Here is a 21,454-nt window from a genome sequence, read left to right as displayed (position 1 = left end):
AGTATATCCGCTTCACAACAAACTTGATCAGCTGCATGGTCCTCAACTCTGAGGAGCAAGGAAAGAATATGTAAACACCAGGTTGCAAATGTAACGCACAGTGAATTCTAAAGTGAATCTTCTGTGTCAATCATGAAAAGCTGGTCTCTAATCCTGAGCAGTGAGCAGAGGTTTCTGGAGGCAGCATAAAGCCAGGTAAAGCATATTGTGTGGGAGTTGGAAGCCCCCATCTGGTCTTTGTTCAGCCACAAAATAGGCGTGTGACCTTGAGCAATTCAGGGGCTATCTTGGAGCTTTTCCTGCTTCATTTGGGAAAAGAAGATACCATTCCCTTATCTTCCTACCTCACAGGGTTATTGTGAGGATTAAATTGAATGATGATCATGAAAGTGTTTTAATTCTCTCATCTGAACTCCCGTGGTACTTTATATGTACCTCTTTTAGGAAATGTCTTTTACTTTGTGTGGTATAGTCAAACCTGCAGAGGAAGCCTACATTTAAATCCTGCTTCTAATATTTATTATTGTGCAGCCTCTTAAGCAATGCATTGTAGTCTTCCTGAATTGAGCTAGGCAGGCTCATTTATAAAATAGATATTATCATACCTACCATATCAGAAGATCAAATGGGCTAATGTTTATGAGAGTCAAAGTCCTCTCTAAAGGTGAATTGGGAAATACCTGTAATTTCATTGATTTGCACTTCCAACCTACACAGTAGTTAGCACATGGCATTGAATAACAACAACAAAAAAAGAGTGCTTTCAGTATACCAGTTAATAAGCAAGAGTTTTAGGCACCTTTTCTTAATTTCATTTAATACTCATCAACCTATACATCAGGGACTATTATTACTCCACATGAGGAAAAAAGGCACAGGTCTTTGGTCCTAGGCCGCAGAGCTAATAAAATTCTGAGCCAAGATTGAAGCTCAGGTAGTTCAATTCCATAGCCACATAGCCTTGTGACCACACTGAGTCACACTTCAAACATAATTTTAGCATACTGAATGGAAGGTATGAAGTTCTATTGACCCATAAATTTGCTACTGTATTTTATACATAGCAAGTAAATGATACAAACCCGCTTTTCCAAAAGTTAGAAAATTTTCAGAATGAAGACTATAGAAGAAATCCCTGTAATAATTCTGACAACATCAAGAAAGCTTGATTCTCTATCAGACTAATCCACTAATCACTGGGAACACACTGGTGTAGAGACTGAAAACACCTGCTTTGGAGTCAGGCCTGCATTCAATCCTGGTTCTACAATTCAACTAACTGTATACCAGAGGTGCAAACTTCTTTAAACCTCATCTGGACAATGTTGTGTGTAAGGATGAAATGAGATAATTTATGTAAGACGCTTAGCCTGGTGTCAGGCACAGTAAGTACTCAACAAATGCCTGCTTTCATTATGGATGTTGACTCTGTGGCCTCAGATGTGCAATTTACCCCTTCCCTGAGCATCAGCCTCTAGATGTTTAAGTAGCAGGAAGCTGGATTATGATTCTGAAGATCACTTTCAATCCTAACAATTTTTAGGTACTAGGAAGAGACAGCTGGGTATCTGCAAAGCAATTGTGTTTCTGTGAATTCTGGCTTTCAGGTTCTAGAATTTATGCTGCCCTCTTGACTTATGGAATAAAAGCCCTGGAGGGGCTGAATAAGAAATGTTAACTTTGGCACTTGCATTACTGACACCATTAACCAGTCAGACAGATTAATGATAATCTGAGCTGGAGTAATTTGCCTGACAAAGCCATTGCAAATCCAAGGCAAATGTTCAATCCACCACCTTTTTAAAAAGCTATTGTGTTAAGGGGCTAAATAAACCTATATGAGCAAACAAGCATCACAGCTAACCGCTCAGAGACATATGGCATATATTTGCTCTAGCTGAGAGCCAGAAAACAGAAAATGAATCAGGATATTGGAATCAAATTTCAAAATCAACTTTTTTTCTCAATTAAAAAGTTTTTTATTGAATCGCTGTCAGCCCTTGCATCTTCCTCAGTAACGCAATTTGTTTGATTGGTTGAGGAAAAAAAAATCTATTAAAAATACCACATCTGTCTCTGCCACCTTTATCACATTAGTTCCAATCAGTAAATGCCTACAGAAGTCGAGATACGAGACACTTGGATATGGAATCATTAATAAGATCTCATCTCAATCACTGAGGAAAGAAACATATTCATGCTCACACACAAAGCCAGGTAAAAGCTGGCAAATGCTAAAAGAATGATGTAATCAAAGTGAAAGGGGAGAACAAGGGAGAAACTGATGACCTCTGACCTGGAGGACCATAAAGAATTTCACACAGTGACTGACATTCCAAAGCTTCCATTCAACAACTATTTTGTGAGTATTCATTCTGGGTTAGGTATTGTTCTAGGTGCTAGGTGAATGGAGGCAACAAAAACATCCTTGCTCACAGAATGCTTATGTTCTGGTGGTGAGAAAGGATTCAGGAAACAGAAAGGGAAAGGTAATAAAGGAATAAAGAAAGATGAATATTAAAAAAGGATATAGGAAAGGCCAGGGGTCAGGTAAGACCTTCAAGAGAAGGTATTATTTCTGCCAAGATTTCATGAAATGTCAAGAATGATCCAGGTGGATCTCTGCAAGGAGAAGCATTCTAGGCAGCCTGAATAATAAGTACAAAAGACTTGAGGGAGAAGGATTTGGAGTACATATAGGAAATACATGGAAACCATTACGACTGCAGAGGAGAGAGCAAATCAGAAAATAGTGAATGTAGTCAGTGATGAAGCTGGAGGTGACAAGGGGCCAGGTCAGCAAGGATTTCTGAGTTTTCTCTGAATGAGATAGGAAGTCATTAGAGGGTTTCAAAGCAGAGAAATGATGCAATCTAAGGTGTGTTTTGAAAGGTTAAGTCCAGGTACTATGATGAGAATAGACTTGAGAGGTGGTTGTAGTGGTTCAGATGAGACTTGGTGGTAGTAAAAGGAGGTAAGAAGTGGTGGGATTCGGTCTATGTTTTATTTTCATTTATTTATTGACTACTTTCTCATCATGAAATTTTTTGAGCAGTACAAAATTAGACAGAATAAGGTGAGGAATTACTTTATTCCCACCACTCAGCTCAAAATAAATTACAAAAGCTGGTCTTCCAGTATTATTTTGTAGCAAATATCAGGTATCACATCCTCTTAAAAAATCAGGATATATTTTGACAGTACTGCCAAGATTTGATGATGGATTGGATACTGGGTGTGAGAAAAAGAGAGAACTTAACAATTACTCCAAGGATGTTGGCCTGAGTAATGAGAAATATGCAGACTTCAGTGAGATGGAGGGACCCCTGGAATGAAAAAGCATTGGAAGAGGTTGAGGTTGAAGGAAAATAGGTATTTGGTTTTGTTTATAAGTTTTAGATGCTCATGAGAAATCAAGCAGAAATTTGGATATGTGATTCAAAATTATAGGTAAGATGTCAGGACCAGAGATGCACGTTTGGAAGACATCTACATATTGACAAAATATAAAGTCACAAGCTGGATGAAATGAAATCTCCAAAGCCGGGGTCCAAGGACAATTCAATATTCCTAGGTCAGGGAGTAGAAAGTTAAAGCTCTTAAAAATGAGTGGTCAGAGGGACTGGAGGAAAACCAAGAGTGTGTATAACAGAACTCAAGGGAAGAATGAGCTTCATGAAAGTGGACATGATCAAATGTGACTATATTTACTACTATCCAAGTCATGAGAGGACCAGGAATTGACTACTTGGTTTGGCCACATGGAGGTTACATGATGAACCTTGATAAGAACTGTGCCAGTGAAATACCAGGGACAGAATCCTGACTGGGATATGAGGTAAGGTAACGGAATGAAGTTAGACAACTCAAGGTGTCTAACAGGGAACAGAATGATGTGGTAGAGGAAGAAGAAATGGGAGTGAAGAATAATTTGTTGAGATGGAAAATATAAAATATAAATATATGCTTGTAGGCCGATGACAATAATACATCAGGGTGGGAAAAAACTGAGGAGAAGAGAAAAAGTCTGGCTGAAGCTTTGTTCTTTTGCTTCCTAGAAAGTATGGGCTCTAGTCAATGACTGAATGTTTGGCCCTGTTAAGAGCATGGGTGGTTCTTTTATAGAAACTTGAGGAAATACAGATTATATGCTTAAAAACCCACATTGGTAGGTAAATAAGATATGGAGGCTTGTATAAATTCCATTCTGATGGCTATTATTTTGCAGGAAATATTAGAAGCAGTGTCAATTAAGAATGAGGGAAAGAGGGAAGGTGTTGGAGATTTGAGAAGAGATGAAAAGTCATGAAATTGCTTCAGGATTGTGCATGAGAGAGGCTGACTACTATGTGTCATATAACCTCCAGCACCATGAAGAGGTAACTTCAGGAGCGTAGTTATGGATTTAAAGACTACACAGAATAGCGAAGTGTTTTTTTCCAGTTATATTCAGGTACAACAGTTTAAGTGAAGATAGAACATTATATTTATTGAGTTGAATTTTGCCAAGAAATTCATATTAAATGAGAGAGTAACAAGCAAAACATCAGTGTTCATAATAATTGGCCAGGGGATTTTAGCGACGTAATAAGTGAAGGAAAACATAAACGATGAGAAACAATCTAAATGTCATGGAATCAATGAATTGCAGGTCCCTGTGGAATCAAGGTTTGCTGTAATCAGAGTCTTCAGTGGAAGATGGGAAAATAAGAGTCTAGAGGGTGAGATGAAAGTAAAATGTTTGAAACTTGAGATCATGGAGAGGTTTCAGTGATTAGTGTTGACAAGGACCATGGTGTGACTACAGGAATGACTATCCAAGGGCATATGGAGGATTGATCCATGGGCCTGAAATGTAAGAAATGTATCAATAGATGAGTAAAGGATAAAATGTTTTTATTAGCAGGAAACCGTGAGAAGCTTTGAAAATAAATGCTTCATATACAAAAGAGCAAGCCATTGCTATTTTAACTATTAACACCATTTCCTTTGAGACTTATTTTCAGCCTCTATTCCATATTATCCCTGAGCTCACACTATTTTGAGACCCTCCATTCTGCTTGCGTGTAGTGACTGGCCTGGATGCTTTACTGGATTTCTTTCAATTAGTTCTCATAGCAATTCTAACAGGTAGAATCCATCTTCCCTTTGTCCCTTACAGCTGCTTTTTGCACCATTAAATACACAAAATGCACACATCTGATAAAATAGTAGTACCATTTCCAAATCCAGCTATTTGGAGTTAATAGGTGTAATTCTAACCATCAGAGCATATGGGAAGCATACTCGACCTGTATGTAGATTGGAGATAGACTTCCATTCAAGGGAGTTTAGAAATTATTATGTGCGTGTCATTATATAGAAATTTTTATCATATTTGAATTTTTAAAATATACTCACATTTTTAAAGCAGTGAAGTGAGTGATCTAAACTGTATTTCAAAGAGATAGCTCAAGACAGTGAGGAGGATGGATTGGATGGTGAGAAGCTATTGTTAGAGATCAGGTTAAGTGATGATGGAGATAATAGAATAAAGGGGCCTGGCTGAGCTGTGGCTGAGGTAGACCTGGCAGGCCCTGATGAATAATAGCTGTGCTAGGAGTCAGGGAAGAGTAAAATATGACTTGAATTTCTTGCTTGGTCAACAGAATGGAAGGTACTAACATAAACCAAGAAGAGTGAAGGAAAATATATTTAAGGAGGAGACAGTGAGTACAACTTGGGGTAGGTTAAATATAAGGTGCTGCCAGAAGATCCATGGGGATACATGAAGACAGGAGGGAAAGAATTATTTCCTCCAGTTTCCACAGCTACACGCAAAGAACTTACAAGACTTCCCATGAGGTCTCAGAATTAAATATTGCAGAGATAAGACTACAACAAATGCCTACTTCTTCACTGTAATAAAGGATCTTAGGAAGCATAGGCTATAGGTATATGTATATTCCTTTCCTTTTATTTTAAAGTCAGGTCTGATTGTAAAAGAAAACAGAAACTTAGGATATACTTTGCTGCTGTGAACTTGAAAGGAAAGGGTTTTGAGATGAAACATGAGAGAACTTGTAGTGGTCCATCTGGTTATCATACTGCAAAATTTTGAACTAAATACCACTCTGGCAAGACCAAACTATATTGTTCCTTTCAAATCCTGAAGGTCTCTTAAAGATCATGGTATGTTTAAAGCACTCATACATTTGAGAGACTAGAAGCCTCACACGTGAATCCTGGCTTCTCCCACATGACTTCAATGGGCACTGGGATACTTGCATCAGCCATCTAGTCCATTCTCCAGAAGAAACTAAATATAGAACCACCATACAATTCAGCAATCCTACTTGTAGAAATGTATCCAAAGAAAACCATCGTTTGAAAAGATACATATACCCTAATGTTCACTGCAGCACTATTTACAATAGCCAAGACAAGGAAGCAACATGAATGTGCATCACCAGAGAAGTAGATAAAGAGGATGCAGTACATATATACAGTGGAATATTAGTCAGCCATAAAAAGAATGAAATAATTCCATTTGCAGCAACGTGGATGGACCTAGAAATTATTACACTAAGTGAAATAAGTCAGACAGAGAAAGACAAATATCATATGATATCATTTATATGTGGAATGTAATAACTAGCGAGGACCTACTACGTATCTGTGTCTGTATGATTCACTTGCTGTACACCTGAAAATAACACCACATTGTAAATCAACTACACTCCAATAAATTAAAAAAAAAAGAATGAATAGTGATAACCAGGATTAGTGTGAGCTCAGACTTGTGATTAACCAGGTCCCACCAGGGCACTTGTCATTTCTCTGTCTCTCTCCTTTTCTTTCTTCCTCCACCTCTCTCCTCCCTCCATACCACCACCACCACCCAAAATATTCCATATATATACATGCATGAAACAGATTACATTTCCATTGCATGGTAAACTTTATGGGAAGTGAGTGCAGACTTCATTCAAGGATAAAAGAAGCTGCCACCTCTGGGGAAGCCATGCATACCAGTGGGTGTCCACTTTGGATAGATTATGTGTAAGAGGAGGTTTATTATGGAAGGAAAGATGTGAAACTAAGAACACAGCCAAGTCAACAGACAGGTATTTTATAAAGATCATAGTTGCCCTATCAAAATCTTCATCTACTGAGGAACATAATGATGCAGTTCCCTCCCTGTGAAAGGCACAAGTAGGGCTGCCGAGTATATTTGAAAATAGCTGTTCTTCTCTACAGAATATTGGGGTTTGGCTACATCTTGTTTCTCCAAATTTAGCTTTTCTGTGCTATCTCTTTGATCACCTTTAATTGGCAATATAAAAAACTGATGAGGAGAACAACTTATAAAATGCTTAAAAAAGTAGAATGAAAAGGTCCATTAAAAAGCTCCCCAGATTTCTGACTCCTTCTAAATGAGATGTTTTTAGAATGGCTTTACATTTTAATCTTAAATAAACATTTCCAAACATTGTACTTATATTCAAATATACTTGCTCAAATGTTGATAATTAATGATGTATAATGATAATACCAATCACATGGGAATTTGATAAATATCACAAAATTCCATTTCAAGAAATAGGGCAAAGTAGATAGTACATGGAAAAACTCTTTGGTTATAGCACACCTAAAATGTTGGGTAAATTGTTCAAAATCCCTTTTATTTATTTATTTTTCTTTCTTGGCCCCCCATAGCAGGTGGAGTTCCTAGGCCAGGGATCATATTTGAGCCACAGTTGTGATCTATGCTGTACCTGTGGCAAGGCCAGATCCTTTAAACCACTGTGCCAGGCAGGGGTCGAACCTGAGTCCTGGTACCACAGAGGTGCTGCCTATTCAATTGAACCACAGCAGGGACTCCTCCAAAATCCCTTTATCATAGAGATTGTCCATAAATAGGCTGGCAGTAAAGTAAGAGAATTGTCATGAGGGAAAACTGCCTTGTGGGGCTGGTGTTTAACTGAGGGTATTTGCCCATCAGTAGAAGTCTAGTGCTAATAGTTTTAGCAACTAACCAGAAAAGAGAATAGGAAACAAAGCTTCAGGTGTAAGTAGTGTGTAAGGTCATATTGGAGAACCTTTCATACAGCCAGGCTCCTGGAAGAGCAAACTTCAGTGGATCAACTAGAAAATGAAATTAGCTTCATGAGAGAACAGGTGCATACATGCCAGCTTCACTCTTAGCTTAGCTGAAATGACAACAACCAAAATCTCTCCAAAAGTTTGTCACCACAAGTCTGCATTCACTCATTTAAGTTGATACGTTAAAAATAGTGGAGAACCATATATTGCCTTACTTAAGGGACTTTCTAATAACGAATAACATATCAATATGAGACCTATATGGGCCAAAGACAACAAAGTTTTTGTTTTATATGGTCTCATTTTGGTAAAGCAAATCCTCCCATGAGAATGTACTTTAAGCCATGACCTCAAGAATCCCCTCAGAGAAATTTCTAAGGGCTAGAGTTAATAATCAAGAATCACTCAAATGTGGGAAGCAACAAGTCCCCTTGAGGAAGAGTCAACAGGAACACATCTCTGAATCAGATGCACAAAGACTGCAGATATTAGAATGACCAAATACAGAATATACAATAAGTATGTGTAATAAATTTAAAGAAATAAGAGGCATTACATGGTTTATTTTTCAGATTGGTACTTAACAAATATCTATTATAGACTTACAAATTAAACTCTAAAGTCTTAAAATCATGAAATGTTTCAGGAAAAAAATGATGATAAAAAAGAAAACAAAAAACTAACAGTGGATTATCATCTTGAAATAAGACGCATACAGCTCACTTTTGCCTAGACTAATGGTATTAAGAACTTTTACCAAATAGTAGTCATTCTTGAATGACCCTTATAAATGCAAACTAACTTCATCCCAACAAAAACCTTCAAGGTAAGTACTATTATTGCCTCTATATTAAAGAGCAGAGTGAGGCTCAGAGAAGTTGTACTGTTTTTTTGAAATCACATGACATCAATAATAGAGATGAGACTGCATCCTAGCCATGGAGGTTCCTCCCCACTTAATTCTCTCAATGCAGCCTAATTCTGTTCGCTACTAATCACTTTGAAAATCAAAGCAATTAAAACAAATTGATATCATACATTCATATGCTTGTCTTTTTGCAAGGAAGTTTTATATAAATAACTGAATTTGACTGTATACACAATCTTGCTTTTAAAAACCACAGAGGCAACAGAGAAGCATAGTATCACAACTGAGTAATGAGTCAAGGGCACAGAGGAGACGTTGCACATGGTCTCCAAAGTTCTTCCTCAAGAACTCCTGCCACCATAAGCCCACAGTCTGCACTTAAACACATGACAGATTAGGCTGAATTTTATTGGAGTACCTACCTGTTGTCACCTTCTCGGGAGTAAAAGACTGTGAAGGTTTGAATGTTCCCTTTTGCTTCTGCAGGTGGGCGCCAGCTGAGACGGACAAACCGGCTGGAAACCAAGACAGGGACTACATCCCTGGGAGCAGAAGGAAGGATGCTGGAGCTCGGGATAGCTAAGGAAGAAGGAGAGAAGGCTGTCAGAGGTGTCAGGACACAGGAAGGGCATGTAGAGGAAGGCAAAGAACACTCATTATCAAACAAAGAATGGTAAATTCCATAGATTATAAAGGGAGGAAGAAACAAGAAAGCAATTAAACAGTAAGAGGAATCAAAGGTATATTAGAATTTGGGGGGGAGGTTATAAAAATTGGCAAATTAATAATATAGATAATACTACTGCATATTTTTCCAGTTTCTGTTACTCAAGGGATCCATGACAATAAGGAAAAATATTGTTTAGGCATGAAACAGAACATAGACTTACAACAATTGACAAATGCTTTAGGTAACCAAGCAGTTATTAGAAAATCTTATTCTACTCAGAGCCTGTTTATACTGTTCCAGATACAATGTGAAGAAGTTTGTTTTCATATTTACAAAGACCATAGAAAATTAAAAGTAGCAAATTAAACGTTGGCAAGTGCTAACAAAAAATAGAAGCAGTTCTCATGGACTACGTGCTAGCAGAAGAAATGACAGAAAAATTCTACAAGGTGTCAAGATATGCCATGACAGTATGCTTGTTGAGTATCATTGTATTTTAGCCAAATTTAATGATTGTTAGTTATTGGAATAACTGAATCATCTATAATTGGAAAAGTGTTATTCAAACATTTGGGGCATTTATAGTCTGCCAATAGATGTTTGCAATTAAATGTGTGTGTGTGCAGAAAAGAAAATCATGGACTTGGAGAATAGACTTGTGGTTGCCAAGGGGAAGGGGAGGGAGTGGGAGGGACTGGGAACTTGGGGTAAATAGATGCAGAATGTTGCCTTTGGGATGGATTAGCAATGGGATCCTGCTGTGTAGCACTGGGAACTTTTGTCTAGTCAATTATAATGGAACACATAATGTGAGAAAAAAGAATGTATACATGTATGTGTAACTGGGTAACCATGCTGTACAGTAGAAAAAAATATAAATAAATGATAAAAAAAGAATACAAAAATAAAATAAAATAAATGTGTGTGTGTGTGTGTGTGTGTGATTTCTTAATTTATATTTGCTGGCTATCTCTGTTTTCTGCTTATTTGTTCAAATCCCCAAGTCTAAGAAACATGTGTTTCATTGTGACTGTTGATTCCTAATTCCAAATCACAAGTACCCATTTGTCTACATTTAATCTTCAAACTGGCTTTTGTGGCCCATTTTCTCTAGTTTTTATGGTAGTTAGTCTCCCTTCTTCCATTTACTTTCTCCAGTGGCTGGATGAGTGAGCTTTCCTGCTGTGAACTAAACTCGCATTAGCTGGAAAAATCCATTTGGAGGGGTGTGAGGGCTGGGGATTGGGTGTGTGTATCTCATTTCTCAATGGTTCAAGAAACAATTGATTTAAAATATATACTGGTTATAAAGAGAAAGAGAGTTTTTCCAGAAATGCAAAAGCTTTCAGTTATTTCAGCACCACAATTTCTTAGCCAGCTTCTCCGTAGATACAGTTTCCCCTTGCTCTCTTCATCAGCACAATATTTGAAATAAATGGAAGACTGGTGATAAGTCAGTCTATCTTTTATGGCAGAGTGAAAAGGGAGGGAGAGAGCTTGATGCCTGGAGAGGAAGCATCTCTCTTAAAAATAAGGGTGATAGGAGTTCTCGTTGTGGCTCAGTGGTAACAAGCAGAACTAGGAACCATGAGGATGAGGGTTTGGTCCCTGGCCTCACACAGTGGGTTAAATATCTGACATTGCTTTGAGCTGTGATGTAGACTGCAGATGTGTCTTGGATCTGGCGTTACTGTGGCTGTGGCATAAGCTGGCAGCTGTAGCTCTGATTTGATCCCTAGCCTGGGAACTTCCATGCACCATGGTGTGGCCCAAAAAGACAAAAAAAAAAAAAAAAAAAAAAAAAAAAAGAAAAGAAAGAAAAAAAATAGAAAAGAAAAAAATAAGGGTGATAGGAGTTACTCCTGTGGTGGAGTGGATTAAGGATCTGGCATTGTCACTGCAGTAGCTCAGGTTGCTGCTGGGGTGCGGGTTCAAACCCTGGCTGAGAATTTCCACATGCCAATGACATGACCCCCCTTCCAAAATTTGGGTGATATTAAGCCTCTTGACAAAAAGCCTTTACTTCCAGACACCATGGACAGCTTAAACTAGCCCACTGAAGTGAATTTATCTTCTCCCTGCCTGTCACTGCCCTTTAACCTGCTTAACTCGGTTGTGTCTACACTATCTTCTCAACTCTATAGCCTAGAACCCTGAAATGTACCTGACTCACCCTCACTCACCCCTTTGAGTATTCTCGTTCCCGGACATCTGCTAAATATACTCTATGTTCTCTCCATGGTCACACTCCTATCCATGCCATCATTCCCTCTCACCAGACTTGTCACACCTGTCTTCCAACTCCTTTGCTTTCCTTTCAATCGCCTTCTTCAACTGTATTCTCTGAATAGCATCCAGAATAAACTTGTAAAAAGACACATCTGCTCATATTCCTCTACTATTTATCCTTGGTGGCTCTTCTTTACCTCAGAGAAACTCCAACTGCTCAGTCTGCCTGTTGGCTTTGCTCCTGTTTATCATTTTTATTGGTGAGCCTCCCCCATAAAGAGCCCCTAAGAAGATGCTTTCAGTGCAAATGCTGGTGATCCCAGGGAAGACCAATGGAGAGTCAATGATGTGAGAAAGGGCAGCAGGGGAAGGTTGGAAAGGCTGAATTATCAGCTGGTTGTCACCGAGGGTGACTCCAGGGCACTGCCAGTGTGGGCTCAGGGAGTCAATGCAGCCCAGGTCTCTGCGATGTCTGGCCCAAGAAGCACACTTGGGGGATTTCTTTACCTGCTCTTCCTTCACCATAGGCTGAGGGTAATCCCACGGGTATTAACCTTCCTGCATGATAGGTATTCCTAGTGCATACTGTTGCCTGAAAAATAATACCTTTGGGGAGAGGCTTGCAGGGGTCCACAGGAAGCAATGTTCTTTAGCTCCACTCATTCAGCAAAAATGCTCAGAACAACTGTTCCTGCCAGTCCTTCTTCTTGGTGCAGAGGAGACACGGCCACTCTTCTCACAGGGCTTGCATGGCTGCTTTCTGGCTTTTGGATGCTTACACTGAATATACTCTCTCTAGGCTGAACCACTCACAATTCCCCAGGACCTTTGCACAGGCAGCTCCCATACTAACAAACCCACCTCAATTCACTTAACTCCTACTTTCCTCTTGGCTTAGTTTATATGTACTTTCTCTGGAAAGACTGACTCAAAGTATTTGTAAAATAGCTAATAGACATCTAGTTAATAGCTCTAATAAGAAGGAATGTCTGAAAATCAAAATAATGAACATCTTTATTTAAAAATAGATAAAATAAATAAATAAATTTAAAAAATAGTGTTCAACCTGACAAATAATAAAGTGCACATTTAAATAAAACTGAAAAAAAAAACCCGTCAGATAAAGTCTATTTAAAATCTGTCGGGGAGTTCCTGCTGTGGTGCAGAGGGATTGGCGGTATCTCTGCAGTGCCAGAATGCAGGTTCAATCCCTGGCCTGGCACTGTGGGTTAAAGGATCTAGTGTGGCTACAGCTGCAATTCAGATTTGTTCCCTGGATGGGGAACTCCATATGCCAGGGGGTGTCTTAAATAAATAAATAAATAAATAAACAAATAAATAAATAAATAAAATCTGTCGGAGTAGCAAGACTTTAAAGAATGTTAGTACATAATGTTGGCTAAAGTGAGGTACACTCTTTTACTGTCAAAGTATGGAAAACTACAATCGTTTTAGAAGTCAGTCTGGAAAAGTCCTTTACAGTGAAAAATATTCATGCCATTTGACCAAACATTCTCATATCTATACATGTATCATTTGAAAAATGACAAAAAAACCCTTTAATGAATGCATCCATGTGAAATCATAAACAGCACATTTTCTCAAAATGTTATACCTATAAATCTCACCAGGTTAAAGAAAATGGGATTCTCTCAAGATTTTTTTTAGCAAAAGACTTAAAAAACAAAATGTGAACAATGAGGACTTGGAAAAATTCTTTTGAGAATTTCTAAGAAGGAAGAGAGATATGTTTTAAAAGACCAAAAGAGACCTGTCAAACTCTTTTTCCCCAGAGCACCTTGCTTATAGATGGTATCCCATCCAAAATGAGTTAGTTTCTTACCCATTCAGGGGCTACCAAGGAGGAGGCTGATGGGGGTCCCCACAGAAGCTTTTCTCTCCAGGCCTCCAAAGTGGCTTCTCATAGAGCCAGTCTAGACTCGATTTATCAGTTAAAACTTAGAATAGAATTAATCATGGAGTCTTTACCTCAATTTAAAGAGCCATTATATGAAAGGGAAGGGACATGTTTTTAACAAAGGAATGGCTTCTTACTTTGTACAAGGGAAATCATTTTGTTCTTACTAATCCTCCATGCTTTCTCTCAACAGTAACTTGTCTTCACATAAGGTCTCAATAAAGAACCAATCAGGACTTCTTTTCTTTGCTCTTGGAGGCCTAATCTCCAGTCTGGCCCTAATCTTCCTGGTCCATTACTGTTGTCATGGTTACAGCTTCTTTATCTGTTGTCATGGAGAAGAAGAGGCGAATCTGCCATGCTATAATATAGTCTATTTTTTTTTAAGAACCTTTTTAAAAAAAATTTATCGTAGCAAAATCCAGCAAAAGGAGATTTCTAAAGATAAAATAAATACAAAAAATAGATAATTTTGAAACCCAAAACTAATAATAATATTCTTATAATGTCAGTGCAATAAAATTGGTAATGATTTCATTGTTGGGTTAATTTTTCTGTGAAGCCACATTCTCCCCAGATACCAGAGATTTTTTTCTGTCAGGTTTCTAATATACAGAGCTTAGAGACATTATTTTTTTTCTGAGCTTATTAACAGTGCCCAACCTCAAATCTAAGAGATATATGAAAGATATATTCATAAAAACACAATTTAATTTGCATTAAACATTAAGTAATCAGTAGGAGATTAATCAAGTATTTCCCTATTATTCTCCTTATCATTAATTAAAATACTATAAATGTAGCCACCAGATCAACTAGTTGCTTTACAAGCTTGAAGTTTTGTTTTTTTTTTTTTTTTTTAATAGGCACACCTGTGGCATATGGCAGTCCCCAGACTAGGGGTCCAATTAGAGGTGTAGCTACCAGCCAATGCCACAGCCATAGCCATGCTAGATCTGAGCCAAGTCCGCAAGCCACACCACAGCTTGCAGCAATGCTGGATCCTTAACCCACTGAGCAGGGCCAGGGATTGAACTTACATCCTCATAGATACTAGTCAGGTTCATTAACACTGAGCTGCAGTGGGAACTCAAAGAAGATTGGATTAAAAACATAATAGAAATAGAAAACATAAATGAAATGATAGGATCATTTCATCTAATCATCTAATTGTGCAAAGGGCAAAAAACTATTCCTTTTCCTTTTATACTTTTTTCTTGTTATTCCCTTGACATCAAACTTTAGCTTTTAATTATCTAAATAGAGAATGGAGAAGTAGATAACATTTAAATTTTTGTTTAAAGTTCTTATAGTTCACAAAGTAATTTCACAAACTTACAAAAAAAATAAAGCTTGTGTGTATGTGGTTGAAAACGATAAGGATTAATATTTTTTTTCCTAAAGTTTCAAATAATTTTCAGAACTGAAAGAATCATGATTTTTGAGTCAGTGTAGAAAGACTTTTAGTAAATCTAAGAAAAGTTGATTTTAAAAAAGAGTGATTTGAAACCATGTTTCATTTTACATTAATATGAGATAGCAATTAATGAACTCTACAATGACTCATTAAATCTAAATCTTTACATAAAATAACTCACTGGGTTAGTATCCAAAACAAAGAAACCAATCTATATTGAATTTCTAACAATCTCCTATTTTTATGCTTGAAGTTAAGAATTCATTATTTTTAAATCATGACTTTTTTTTTGAGAGAGCATTTTGAAAGTGTAAGATGTATACATGTAAGACAATCACAAAGTTTGAGACAGTCTCTCATTTAAAAATGAGATCCATCCTAAATTTTTCATCAGGATGGTTGTTTAGAAATCAGAACACTTTTTCTCACTAAATCATTTCTATTCTGTCTCCAGAAATCTATGTAACTTATCATTTCATCAACTTTCCAGAGTAATCATGCTATAGAGTTAGATGATACATGTTTGAGTTTTCTTTGATAAATCAATATATGTATCCAATCATTATCCATTCGGTATTAATGGAGGGATGAGGCTGTGCAAGGCAAGGGGTGAAGGCCTATTTTAATCTGGTTCCCAGTTCCAGAAAGGAATGACAGCTGGGGAATTCTCCCTGACCCTGTTCTTCATCCTCAAGCACCTATCTCCGCCCACGTGGCTCCTCCGGTCCCAGTCTACACTCTCAGCTGCCTTAGGCAGCAGTAAACCCAAAGAAGGATCCAGCTGAAGATCTCTAGGGTGAGAAGCTACGCTTGAGGAGTTTCTAAAGACTTGAGTTGTAGGCCTGGTTCCTCGCTGTCTCTCAGCTCTCCATGCTGAACTTGCTGGGTTCCAGACAGACCTCAGGCTTTCACCTCTGCTACTTCCATATGCTAAACTTGAGCTGGAATTTCTCCTACCAGCTGCTTCACTGCTCTGATTTGGGCTTCTTCAGATTCCAGTCACTCGTTGATGGCCACCCTGGCTTATGTGCCTCTCTTCTGAGCTTTCAAAGACAGTAAACATCCTCTCAGGATAATTCCTACAGTGTGCTTTTGTGGTCTGGTCATTTTTTGGTATCCTATCTTGAAGTATATGCTCTGCTTGTTAAGAGCTGGAACCAAGTTTAAACTGTTCACTTTAATCCCCAAATCCCAGGCAGGGTAATTCATCACATCAGAGACATCTTATGCATTCTGGCCGTGTTGCTAAATGAAAGGCTTTGAGAATTTGTGAAATTGTAATATTAGGACTGTGATTAGAACATTTCTTTTCACAGCCTTGAAAAATGGGTATTTGAGACTAAGTACTGGAAGGGAACTGAACTACCACTGCAAGCTGGCTATGTTAATTGTTATTACTCTGCTGATAAATTATGACATACACTGAAAAACTGAACTCAAAGAAGGTTCCCAGGAAGTGTAGATTTGGGATGAGAATATTCCATTTTAATCAGATGGAGAGGGGAAAAATATTTCCGAAATCCAGTGACATGCCCAACAACATAGATGGTGTGTTCATACAGGCATATTCCCAAGAGGAATAATATTCTTCTTAAGAAGCAGAAAAGAATGCCATCCTGGAAGGCTGGTTGGGGCTGACCTGTGTGTCCACAGGAGAACCTGGGGTTCTATTATAGGCAGTCTGAGGCATATCCCAGGACCACCCATCAGAGAAATTGCCAGGCCAAAGTGGTATATTAAGATTTATCTATGGCCACAGAAAGAGATAAGAAGAAAAACAAATTCTGCAAAGTATTATCCTGTCAGTAGAAATAACTAATTCTGGAAAGTATTATCATATCAGCAGAGAGAACTGCATCTTGCAGAGGTTAAAATCTTTTCAAAAGACAAAATAAGGAGGAAAAAAAATCTGGTAAAGGGTCAAACAGTACGTGTGTGAACGAATGTTTTCACACTCAAATCTGTACATTGTATGCTTTTAATGCTTTCTTTATTTCCCCTTGTTTATTTAGGGACATACCTTTTAAAAAGTTTATCCAAAATGGAGCAATGACCATAGGCAGTTTGTGGAGGCGGCTAATCCATCATTTATGTAAACAAAGGGTTTTGACTAGAAAATCGCAATTAATTTTAATGTTGGATCCCGGCTCTGACACTCTGTGACTATGTGATTTGGGAAGTTATTTTGCTTCTGTGAAGCTTATTTTCCACATTTAAAAAGTGATGCAAATGTTTAACATAAAGGGTCAAGAGATGATGAGATGGATTTCAAGGGCTGCTCACAGTTTCTTGTGTCTGATTTGTATTCAGTAAGTGGTGTTTTTACTTTCTCTATCTTTAGATCCAGGGAGCAGAATATCTGTTTCTGCTGGCCCCATGTCAAGCTGTCTGGCTGGAAATCTAGAAAACCTACTGGAAAGGCTTTAAGGAGGATTTGGTCTTCGACAGGTCAGGTGAACTGGGGACACAATTGCTTCCTACAGCCAGGGACCAGACTTGGTCCCCTCACGCTCTACCTTTTTCCTTAATCAGGTAGCAGAGAAGAAAACCATCCTTTGTTTTCCCTTTTTCTCACCCCACATGTCTACTTCTTCAAGAATTTACTTCATCTTTTCTCCTCTGCATTTTCTTACTAATCACTGTACCCTTTCCATCTATCACTATTCCAGGTCTCTGTGAGGCCATCTTTAATCATCAGTCCTGTCAATGTCTCTCCCTGGCATCTTTCACCACCTGCATCTTCTTTCCAACCCCCAACTCCCCTTGTTTCCATCCTTTCCCTTGAGTTTATGCCATTGAATTCTTAGTCATTGTTTATCCCTTCTCCATGCCCAGGGACCCCAAACGTGCCATTTCAATCATTCCCCTGTCACCAAAGCTTCCTCTAGGGATAAAGCCTGACAAGCTGTGACATCTCTCCTCCCATCCCTCATGTGCCTTTATCATCATTCACCTCATCCCAGCCATATGGTGCTTTGTCCTGGACTGCCATGCAGTTGTCTTCTCTGGCCATGAAGAACATCTAAAGAACACATGCATTGCTGATACAAATCAGCATGGCAAGCTTTAAAGAGCATCGTTTTTCCATGCAATTTCCTTTGGTAATAAGATGCTATCAAAGGAAAAAAGCAGACAGGCTGTGTCATTAAGAAAAAAAGAATTGACTCAGTGCTAGAGAATCTTAATTTTTTTGTTGTTGTTAAGCAGCTGAATTTTTCTAGTAAGAAACTCAAGTACAAGCAAGTTGAAGATAATGCAAATTAAATAAGAAGAACTAAAAGTTTAAGCAACTCACTTCATAATGTAGGTGCTTTTAAGAACTGCTTTTACTATCTCAGGATACCAAGTGACAAAAGAAGAAAAAAAGGCTCCAATTATGTTTGATGATTCAGTGAGTTCTACTAATGGCAAACTTCCAAGTTGGTCCATGAGATTTAAAATACATTTAAACATTTAAGTATATTGTGTAAGTGTAGCTGTGGAAATGCTCACTGCCAGGATGGGCTACTTTCAACCTTCTGAACTTCTTTGAGAATAAGAGTTTCAGAATGGTAGGTTTATCAAATGCTACATCTCCTTTGGAAAGGATGAAATGGGTATGTGAGGAGACACTGAAGGCCGAGGGTCACTGGTAGGACCTACGTGTTTAAAAACCCTAGCTCATCCTTGAACTTTACAGCCACCCAGAACACATTAAAGGAAAATATAGATTAAAAAAGAATAAAGGAGGATATAAAACTAAGATAAAATTATTACTTATTCCAATTAAGGTTACACAAGCAGAACCTTATATCACTGTTATGAAGCCACCAAAAGAGACAGGAATCACAGAATGCCAAAGAATAGTGTGTCCTTAGATCCCTGTTTCTTTTTGAGTTTGTCCTTCTAAGCCTTATACAGCTAAGAGAGACTGACAGATAGGCCAGTTCTGTTGTGTTCCCCTTTCTGGAAGTAAGACAGTAGGCACAGTGACTTTGCAGGCACCGCTGAGTGATTACTCATGTAAGCTCCTCCCTTTTAGTTTTTAATGTACTACAGCAAGGAGAATAATAGTAAAGCTGTAAACCGTAGAAGAGGTTTATTGACCTGAACCTAGCACTCATTCTTCAAATACATTAAGTAGGAGCACAAAAGGAGTAACTACCAGAGATGGCTGATTAAGTAATAAAAACACATTAGATAATCATAAATTATGGCTGTGCATCAAATGCCAGTATTCTCCTTGGTCACTCTAAATAGAACAATATGGATTCTTACAGAAAAGATGGGACTTTTAAGAAGTCTTGTTTAATTTAAAAAAATCATTAAATATGTTAGTTTACCTAAAGACCCATATCAGTTTGAATTATGGTTGGTAACTTTATCAAATAATTCCAAATATAATATAAGGCATGTGAAGTTCTGAATTTATCATAATAAACATATCTATTTTAAGTTTGACTCCTGGTTACTACTCTACCTAAAACAAAATATGTTACATGTTCATTACCATCAAGTAAGAGGCATGATAGATGATATTTTTTTTTTCTGAAATAAAGTGAAAAGAATCCTGGGATTGCAGTTAGGAGGTAGTCTACATTCCCTTTCAGTTAGTAGTTGGGAAAATATCTCCTAGTGTGCAGAAAAGTTAATCCTTAAGGTTGCTACTACTAAGGTTCTATAACCCCAGGAAGCAACAATAACTTCCATCTTTGTCTCTTTTCTTTTTTTTTTCTTTTTTTCTTCCTTTCTTTTATCCCTCTTTTTTATTTTTTTCTTTGAAAATGATTCATTCAAATTTGAGGCAGAATTTGGATCCTAGTGGCAGCCTAAACACCCAGTTCATGGGTGATAGCTGGGTTTAAAATAACATGAAAACAGAAATGGTTTGCAATTAGGGTCATTAACGATTTTTTTTTTGGGGGGGTCTTTTTAGGGCCATACCTGTGGCATATGAAAGTACCCAAGCTAGAGGTTGAATCAGAGCTGTAGCTGCTTGCCTATACCACAGTTCATGACAATGCTGGATCCTTAACCTACTGAGAGGGACCAGGAATTGAACGTGCATCTTCATGGATATTAGTTGGGTTCATTACTGCTATGCCATGATGGAAACTACAGGGTCATTAATGATTATAGGAGGTTCGAAAGAGTGGAATTCTGTGCCAAAGTCACTACTGATTATGTGCCTCCTATCTCTGAATTTTTTCCACTGTCAAAACATCACATGAACCCTCTTATTTAATATAATCACAAAGACAGAGATTATAGTAGATGATACCCATAAAATACTTTGAGTGCAGTTACAGACAGAGTCTAAAAATAAAGGGGAAAATAAATGGCACCAACACTTGTCTTGACTATTTTACCACCTTAATAAATATCAGCATGTTCTCTATTAAGCAAAAACATAGATCGCCCTTGCATAGGAAGGCTCAGTAATCTTAGGATGGAAATTCACACTAGAAATATCTATAAATCTTCACATTGAGAGGCAGCTTTTACAGCACTTGAAAGCACAAGGGCTTACTGGGGTCAAACAGGGCTCCGTGACTTACTCTCTGTGTGATCCCAGATGAGATGCTAAACATTTCTGTGTGCTATTGCAAAGAGGGTCAGAAAGAACAATAGAGCAGAACAATAGAGTATCCAAAAATAAACATAAAAAAAATACACAAAAGCTACTCAAAAAAAAAAAAAAAAAGAAGGAAACATATTGAAGTGGGAAGGCAGTTCTAGGAATATGATAAATAAAACCCATGAAGAAAAATATTGATAAATTTGACTATGTTGCAACTAAAACCTTGTATGGAAAAGCATAATAAATGAGACTGAAATATGAATGACAAACTGGGACAATATTTTTAGTAATATTATAAAGGACTGACTTTCCTAATATTCTAATAGGTATCACAAATCGATTAAACTAACCAAGAAAAAAAGCTATAAGAAAGAGAGAAGATGGGAAAGTAGTATCAGTATATAACATTTATTTCAATATATTTGAAAATTCCTATTTTTATCTTCTCATCAGAGCAATTTTTTAAAAAAATTATTAAAGTATAGTTGATTTACAATGTTGTGTTACTTTCAGGTGTATAGCAAAGTGATATATGTACACAGACACACACACACACACACACACACACATATATATATATATATATATATATATATATACACACACATATATTCTTTTTCAGATTCTTTTCCATTGTAGGTTATTTCAAGATATTGAATGTAGTTTCCTGTGCCATACAGTAGGTCTTTGTTCTGTATTTATTTCAC

At 37.6% G+C, this 21,454-nt stretch overlaps 1 protein-coding gene across 6 annotated transcripts in view; it reads right to left on the bottom strand.

The window, feature by feature from the left end:
- DCC (DCC netrin 1 receptor) overlaps positions 1–21,454 on the bottom strand; it is a 1,568,393-nt gene that overhangs the window by 405,183 nt on the left and 1,141,756 nt on the right. For all 6 annotated transcript variants that reach the window (XM_021073445.1, XM_021073448.1, XM_021073456.1 and 3 more), the window contains one exon: positions 9,376–9,532. In XM_021073445.1, the coding sequence (XP_020929104.1) occupies positions 9,376–9,532 (157 nt within the window). The remainder of the gene's footprint in view (positions 1–9,375; positions 9,533–21,454) is intronic.

Source organism: Sus scrofa, chromosome 1 (genome assembly GCF_000003025.6).
Source record: "Sus scrofa isolate TJ Tabasco breed Duroc chromosome 1, Sscrofa11.1, whole genome shotgun sequence".
NCBI classification, from domain to species: domain Eukaryota; kingdom Metazoa; phylum Chordata; class Mammalia; order Artiodactyla; family Suidae; genus Sus; species Sus scrofa.
Note: the sequence above shows the minus strand (reverse complement) of the source record. Positions and strands in the feature narration are given on the sequence as shown.